Genomic DNA, 8,766 nt, shown 5'->3' on the forward strand with positions numbered 1-8,766 from the left:
GATATCTGTAAAAAGTCATTCACTTCAAAAGGTAATCTAACTACACATATACGTATTCATACAGGAGAGAAACCATATCACTGTGATATCTGTGGTAAAACGTTCTCAAGAAAAGACGAATTGACTATTCATAAACGTGTTCATACAGGAGAGAAACCATATCAGTGTGATATCTGTGGTCAATCATTTACTCGTAAAGATATTTTAACTACACACAGACGTATTCATACAGGAGAGAAACCATATCAATGTGATATGTGCAGTAAATCATTCTCTAAAAGTACTAACTTAACTGATCACAAACGCATTCATACTGGAGAAAGACCATATCATTGTGATTTCTGTGGCAAATCATTCAATCAAAATAACCAGTTAATTAAGCACAAACGTATTCATACTGGAGAAAAACCATATCACTGTGATGTCTGTGACAAATCATTCTCTCGAAATGATGAGTTAACTACACACAAACACATTCATACAGGAGAGAAACCTTATCGGTGTGACATCTGTGGTAAATCATTCCCTCAAAATAGTGCCTTGACTGGACACAAACGTATTCATACTGGAGAGAAACCATTCCCTTGTGATATTTGTGGCAAAGCATTTGTTCAAAGTAGTGATTTAAAGGGACATAAACGTATTCATACAGGAGAAAAACCATATCATTGTGATATTTGTGGTAAGGCATTTTCTCAAAGTCCTGCTGTAACTGTACACAAAAGAATTCATACTAGAGAAAAGCCATATCACTGTGATATCTGTGGTAAATCATTCCCTCGAAGTAATTCTTTGACTGATCATAAACGTATTCACACTGGAGAAAAGCCATTTCATTGTGATATCTGTGGTAAAGCATTTATTCGGAGTAACGATTTAAAGGGACATAAACGTATTCATACTGGAGAAAAGCCATATCATTGTGATATCTGTGGTAAATCATTCTCTCAACGTACTGCTGTAACTGTACATAAACGTGTTCATACCAGAGAGAGGCCATATCATTGTGATATCTGTGGTAAATCATTCTCATACAGTAACCTATTAACTAAGCACAAGTGTATTCATATGGGAGAAAAATCATACCAATGTGATCTCTGTAGTAAGTCATTCTCTCAACATGATTTAGCTGTTCATGTCTGTATTCTTCCATGAGAGAAAGACTGAAAAATCTCTTAAATATATCCTATTCATAACCATGTATGATACTAAATAAGAAGGAATAAACAAATCATAAAATATAGTCTTTCACCATACTTTAATAGGATAGAAGTATGTGATGTACTTATACATCTGGATTGTGGGTACACTTTTTCTGTATGTTGTGTATATTCTTTCAGGTATATTATGTTGATTCTTGTTTTATCATTATTGTATTTTATCAAGAGACCAATTCTTTTGTTGGTAATGTCTTTAATTTCATCTATGACATGGTTCCTTCATGAGTTTATGGTGAAAATTAATGTTAAGTTGTCATTGCTGTATTAAACTTTACATAAAAACAAAATTGGTGGAAACATTTTTTGAATTAATATCATCAATGTTTTTTTTTATGTCCATTGTTAATGCTGGAATGTGTTGGACCACATCATCATCATCATCATTATTGTCTGATGATTATAAAGATTGTCATCTCAAGCATTTTGTCATTTCAAGTGTAAATTCCAGAGTTCTAATTGCAACAGTCTCTTCATATTTTTTATATTAATTTAAACTCTAAATAAAACTGGCTTACTATGAAATTATTCGTTTTCTACTTTTTTAATAACCAAATCTTGTTTGCACATTTTCTAAACTGATTTTCACCGATTGTTCACTTTAAAGCTATTTAATATATTGACACAATTTGATAGAAGATCTGATCTGATGTTATGAGGAAGTGAATGAGATATAAATAATAGGATGATATTGTAGATGAAATGTAAAGATATTTCCTAATTAAAATATTGTAGTATAGCAACACCCATTTAAGATTGCTAATTGTATCAAGAACAAACATGATAATACAAAACCTCTATATGAGTCATTGCAATATTCAGAAGCAGAATAACTGAATTGCTGGAAATCTTATTTGTTGTTTTGGGGAATGCTGTTAAAACATCAAAACATTGATGTTTTGTACAGACAACATTTCTCATTCACTCACAGTAAAAGCATTTTTTAATATGAGTTTGAACTTTCTAATATTTATGCTGTAAACAAAGAACCTGGATTTCATTATTTAATCATGTTAGGGAAAAAGTAAAGGTCAGATGTTTCTTACAAACCTGCTTGTTGTTGGCAACGGAATTGATGGAGACGAGGAAAGCATTATTTAAAGACTTCAGAAAAATGGACAGGATTTGGATTTTCAACAGTGAAATTACAAATATTTAAGAAGTGAGTTGGTGGAGAGTAGCAAGCATGTATTAACCACAATGTGTTTGTGCTATTTATTAACCTCTACTAAATGAAATCACTGGTTGAACTTAACACGAATCAAACAAAATGTTGGACAAAGTGTAATACAGAAATCCACAACACTGCTCCTCCTTTCAATTTGTCATCCTCCTAATTGCTACAATCTGTTCTTGTTATATTCATCATCATCATCATCTTCATTCTTTAAGATTTTCCAGGCTGGAACAGGTTGGACAGTTTGGCCGAATCTGGCAAGCTATAAAACCACCTCAAGTTCCAATGTCAGCTTTGGTTTCTATGGCTGGATGGTCTTCCTAAAGCTGCAGACTGTTTAGCTTTAGAAAGGGTGCATATAATGTATGTATATATATTCACAATGTAACCTCGTGGGCATCGGTACCATTTTCCTCTTTCTCCGTTCTTCCATTCTCCGAACTTTCCATCTTTCCGACGAAGGGCTACGCCCGCAACGTCATACACTCTTTCCTTTCCTGAGCGTCCAATAACACTATCCATATCACGTCCTCACTTTATTGTTTTTTTTAACTTATATATATATATATATGTGTGTGTGTGTGTGTGTGTGTGTGTGTGTATGTACATATGCATGGAAGGAGAGTTTTCCTGTTGTGAACACCACTGAGAGGCCAGCTATCTGAATTGACATCAAGTACGATAGATAAAGCAAATTAAGGTTATGAAGACAGAGAAAGGTCCTCATCTTCCAGAAATTACTGCTGATGCATTTAAAATATCTGGTGGAGTGGAGCATAGCCTAGTCACCAGTATATTAAGTTGTCTAGAAAGGGCCACACCCAATGAGTAGATTAGCAGCCTTATAGTCAACTGTTACAAAGATGATGTTTTAGTCAAAAGTAATTACAGAGGTATCAAATTGCTGTAGGAAGTCACAAAAATTACCAAAAGGGTTTATAGCTGAACTAATTATGAAGGGAATTAACCTAGATGAGATGCAGTTTGGTTTTGAGCCAGGGAGAAGCATTACTGATGCCCTCTTTTTAGTAAGGTAACTGCAGGAGAAGCATTTGGCCAAAAATAAACCACCAAACTAGGTACTTGTTGATATGGAGAAAGCCTTTGACTGGATCCCTTACTTTCTCATTTAATGGATGCTGTAGAATCAAAGAGAAATGAATGGCTGGTAAAAGCCATCCCAACCATTGCCATTCTCATTGCTGACCTTCGCCTTACAAACAAGGGTACTGTCAGTAAGGTGAACATCAACAATGAATCTAGTGTGCAGGTAGGAGTCCCCTATGGCTTGGTTCTCAGCCCCTTCTTATTTATCATAATTCTCCAGATGACAACAGAGAAGTTTAAGCCTGTGGAATCTCGTCTATGCTGATGATCTTGTTCATATAACTATATCTACACTAGAATTACGGAAGAAATTTCAGGCATGGAAGTAAAACCTGCAATCAAAGGGCCTTAACTGTGCAAAGCCCAAAGTTCTAGTAAGCAGGGAAGCAGACAAATTACTAACTCCTTCAGGGAAACGGCCTTGCTGAAAATGTGGAAAATGGTGCAGGTAGAAATTCCATACACTAATGCTCATTGTAAGCTATAGTCACAAAAGGTGCAGTGGAATCCCAGGAAGGTTAACAGAGAAAGTAGTCTTTGTGTGTGGTAGATGTGCAGGAACTGTAAACACTAAGAACATATAGGAAATAGATTTCCTCAAATGTTCAGGTGAATCCTTACAGGTAGTAGAGAGTTTTTGTTACCTAGGTGACTGAATTAGCACTGGTAGAGGATGCTCTGAAAGTGTAGTTGCTAGAATATGAACTGACTAGATACATATATATATATATATATATATATATATATATACACACACACACACACATATAAGAATGGCATCTTGTACCTCATACTTGATGTGGATATACTATCAACAGGCACAAAACTGCAGTATTTGTCTTGAAATGTAAAAGCTTCTTGTACAGACATATATATATATATATATATAGTGCTAATTATTTTGAGATTTTGCATGATTTATAGTTGAATATGAAGACTTGGTTAGATGTTCCAAATATAAAATAAAAGAAGAATAATTTAAGAGTAAATCAGTTTTATTTATATTTCAAATTATTATAAATATACACAAAGATTGGTGCAGTCAAACCTTTGGAATTTGAGATTTACAGTTGAAATGACAAAATGCTTGAGATAATATGGTCCAACACTGACAATGGACATAAAAGCATTGATGATAATAATTCAAAGATTTCTCCAACAATTTTGCTTTTATGTAAAGTTTAATACTACAATGACACTTGCAAATGAACATTAAATTTTTCCATAGTCATGAAGGAACCATACCATAGATAAAATCATATATATTACCAATAACTGAATTAGTCCCTTGATGGAATAAATAGAAGAATATACTTAATATACATGTAAAAGATATAAGCTTTTAGTGAGAATGATAACCACAAACATCTTCCATGTGGTTCATCGTATGTAAAAATACATATGTGGTTAGTTTTAAATCATCATGCTGAAAGAATGATTTATCACAGATATTTCAGTGATAGAGTTGTGCTCCTGTATGAATACTTTTGTGCTTAGTTAATAGCTTACTGTATGAAAATGAGTTCTCACATCTATCACAATATGGTTTTTCTTCAGTAAATGTTTATGCTTCTTCAAATATATATTTTGAATGAATGCTGTACCGTAGATATGAACAATGAAATGGTTTTTCTTCAGTATGAATACATTTGTGTACAGCGGAGGCATTACTTTGAGAGAATGCTTTACCACAGATTTCACAAGGATATGTTTTTTTTTTCTACAGTCTGAATGCATCTATGTCCTTTTAAGGCACTACTTCGAACAAATGCTTTACCACAGTTATCACAATGAAATCGTTTTTCTCCAGTATGAATACGTTTGTGTCCAGTCAATGAACTATTTTGAAGGAATGATTTTCCACAGATATCACATTGATATGGTTTCTCTCCTGTGTGAATATGCTTGTGTATGGTCAGCTCATCATTTCGGGAGAATGATTTGTCACAGATATCACAGTGATAGGGCTTTTCTCCAGTATGAATACGTTTGTGTTTAATTAGCTGATTACTTTGGTTAAATGATCTTCCACAAAAATTACATTGATACGGTTTCTCTCCAGTATGAATGCGTTTGTGATCAGTTAAGTTAGTACTTCTGGAGAATGATTTACTGCACATATCACATTGATATGGTTTCTCTCCTGTGTGAATACGTCTGTGTGTAGTTAGAATATCTTTACGGGCGAATGATTGACCACAGATATCACACTGATATGGCTTCTCTCCTGTATGAACACGCTTATGAATAGCTAATTCACCACTTCGATAGAATGGTCTACCACAAATATCACAGTGATATCGTTTGTCTCCTGTATGAATACGTATATGATGAACAAGATTCGCTTTTGAAGCAAATGACTTTTCACAGATATCACATTCATATGAAGACTTTGCTAAGTTTTTTGCCATTTCTTAACAATGAAATCTATCAGTATTTCAACTCACAATATATGAATATGCTTGTTGTTTTCTTTTCTATAATTTATTTCAAACAAATATTCCTTCAACTATATGTCCATCAACTGTACTGCAAAGTCCTTTATAAATGTAGCTAAGTCCATTTAGAATGCAAAATTATTTTGTATTTCCAGACATGGATTATAAAAGTGTTGCTAATAATCTCACTCAGACGAAACCTTTCACCATAATTCACCAGATTTTAGATAAACATGGTCGTATTTGTTCCATATAACATTTTCCCTTTGTCTCTAAAAGATGATAAATATTGATGATGCTTCTGATGTAAAAAAATGATTTTCTATACCAGTGTCACATAGTATTCTGAAATAATAAAGAAAACATTATAAGACAGAGAGGATATTTAAACAGAGTAGAATCCACAGCAGAAATTTAATTAATTTTCTATACTGAGAAATTGTAAAAGTAAACCTTTATCTGGATTTATTCAGTGTATTTGAACATTTTAACGTGTATATTTATATTATCAAAGTATAATAAATCTCTACAAAAATGTATTGAGCAATCCTGCAGTTTAGGCTAAATTGTTTTTGTAACTTGACATAAAAGCAGACATAACTGCATAAACAAGTGCCATTCCCTTAATTGTTGCATAAAGAAGTTTCAATCTCTCATGGCGCTCCGTCAGTTACGACGACGAGGGTTCCAGTTGATCCAATCAACAGAACAGCCTGCTTGTGAAATTAACGTGCAAGTGGCTGAGCACTCCACAGATATGTGAACCCTTAACGTAGTTCTCGGAGATATTCAGCGTGACACCGAGTGTGACAAGGCTGGCCCCTTTGAAATACAGGTACAACAGAAACAGGAAGAAAGAGTGAGAGAAAGTTGTAGTGAAAGAGTACAGCAGGGTTCACCCCCCTCCTCTTGCTGGAGCCTCGTAGAGCTGTAGGTGTTTTCGCTCAATAAACACAACGTCCAGTCTGGGAATCAAAACCATGAGTCTACTGCCCTAACCACATTAAATGTATTCGGGTGCGTGGGGAGGGGGTAGATATCGAGGAACATTAATACATGTCTCAGTAACAAAGAAACGAGGAAGGTATCAGGTGACTGTGAGATATGCTAAAAATAACAGCTAAATCGCTCTTAAATTAGTCACACATTTTGCTTTTTTTTTTTTGCATAATCATACGAATACCTGAGTGTAGAACAGAAATTCGCAAATATTTTCTGAAAATTTCCCAAAATAAAGAAGTTGTGAGAGGTTACATGGGTGCTTAAATCAGAATTCTGTCACAAATTTTCCCGAGGGTAGGGAGAGGAGTTTCAGAAAATTCATAAATATAAATGTACATGTGAGTGTGTTTGACAGCCAATGTTGGTTTGTTTATGTCTCCGTAACTTGGTGAGTTCGCCTAAAGAAACCGATTAAATACCAGGTTTTAAAAAAACAAAAAAACGTAGTAAATATGGTTTCGGTTTTATCATTAATGGTGACCTTACACAATTTAATAACATTTACTTTTTCTGTAGAATTGGGAAAAGGTTGAGAGGAAAACTTCCCAAACAAATGGTCATGGGTTCAGTTCCACAGCATCGCCTGAAGTCCAATAAATGAAACAAAAATCTAATGGCGAAAGTGCGAGAGAAAAATTCATTCGTAGTGGTTGGAACGAAAGATATTTTCAAAAATGCGACTTCGAAGAAATAATTTTTCAAGAATGGAATGGTAATTTCAGGACGAAGGGAAGAAAGGATTTGTCAAAATCACGGGTTATTAAATGCAAATTACAAGGGTTTCACAAAAAGTAACGAAAAGAAATCGTGAAAAGCAGGATGAATAGTGGGGAGTGCGCTTTTGTTTTTTGCTTTCTAAATGCGAATTACAAATTATTCTGAATGTGGAATATACTAGAATGAAGAATAATTATTTAAAAAAAAAATTCATGTGAATCGTGACAGCGATTCCGAAGGCACAAAAGAGAGGAAGAGAGAAAGAAAGAGAGAGATATTTCAAAAACAAGCGAAGATACATAAGAGACTTTAAAAAAAAAAAAGCAATTTACATGTTTTGCATTATGCGATTCTATAAAATACCGAAATATGCCAAAGAAGAAGAAATAAACCTCCAAGAAAGTCCATTTTATTGGTGATAGCTATTCCGAAAGCTCATTTTGACAAAGGAAATTACGATTCTGATCCAAAATTTCGGCGGATTATCGTAAAATATTAAATTGAGGGAAGGGAAGAGAACCGCCCCTCCCCAATTCTTTGTCCTTTTCTTTTATATAAATTTGAACACTATAAATACTCACTCCTCGTTTTATCTTTGAATCTCTTTGATAAATTCAATTAACACGAGAGAAAGTTCTCCCTCACCGGAAATGGTTATGGTAGATGCTGGGCGGAAGTAATAAAATCTGGATAAACATTTATTATCATAAATACTAGCATATCCGTGTCGTCAAAAATACCGACAGTTTTATTAATGATATAAAGTGGTTCATCAACGCAATGGAAGAAACCATTGCTATATGTTAGCTATGTAGTAAATATACGAGATATTTTCTTTTTTGGTTGTCAGCGTCCATTTTCGGTTCGAATTGATTTCATATTCAGTGTAATAATACACTTTTATAGGCTAATTAACGAGGTGAAAGTAATTTTCTTTTACTTGCTTCAGTCAGTTGATTGCGGCCATGCTGGAGCACCACCTTTTGTCGAGAAAATCGACCCAGGACTCATTCTTTGTAAGCCTAGTACTTATTCTATCAGTCTCTTTTGCCGAACCGCTAAGTTACGGGGATGTAAACACACCAGCATCGGTTGTCAAGCGAAATTG

At 34.2% G+C, this 8,766-nt stretch overlaps 2 protein-coding genes across 2 annotated transcripts in view; one reads left to right on the plus strand and one right to left on the minus strand.

Annotated features, from left to right (window-relative positions):
• The window catches only part of LOC106884291 (zinc finger protein 208), a 6,412-nt gene extending 4,670 nt beyond the window's left edge, over positions 1 to 1,742 (plus strand). Inside the window, exon 2 of the mRNA XM_052972531.1 lies at positions 32 to 1,742. Within this exon, the coding sequence (XP_052828491.1) occupies positions 32 to 1,155 (1,124 nt within the window). The 3' untranslated portion in view covers positions 1,156 to 1,742. The remainder of the gene's footprint in view (positions 1 to 31) is intronic.
• A 2,736-nt stretch (positions 1,743 to 4,478) lies between these two features.
• Positions 4,479 to 8,766, minus strand: part of LOC106884295 (zinc finger protein 271) — an 8,093-nt gene continuing 3,805 nt past the window's right edge. Inside the window, exon 3 of the mRNA XM_052972530.1 lies at positions 4,479 to 5,677. Within this exon, the coding sequence (XP_052828490.1) occupies positions 5,199 to 5,677 (479 nt within the window). The 3' untranslated portion in view covers positions 4,479 to 5,198. The remainder of the gene's footprint in view (positions 5,678 to 8,766) is intronic.

Source organism: Octopus bimaculoides, chromosome 13 (assembly GCF_001194135.2).
Source record: "Octopus bimaculoides isolate UCB-OBI-ISO-001 chromosome 13, ASM119413v2, whole genome shotgun sequence".
NCBI classification, from domain to species: Eukaryota; Metazoa; Mollusca; class Cephalopoda; order Octopoda; family Octopodidae; genus Octopus; species Octopus bimaculoides.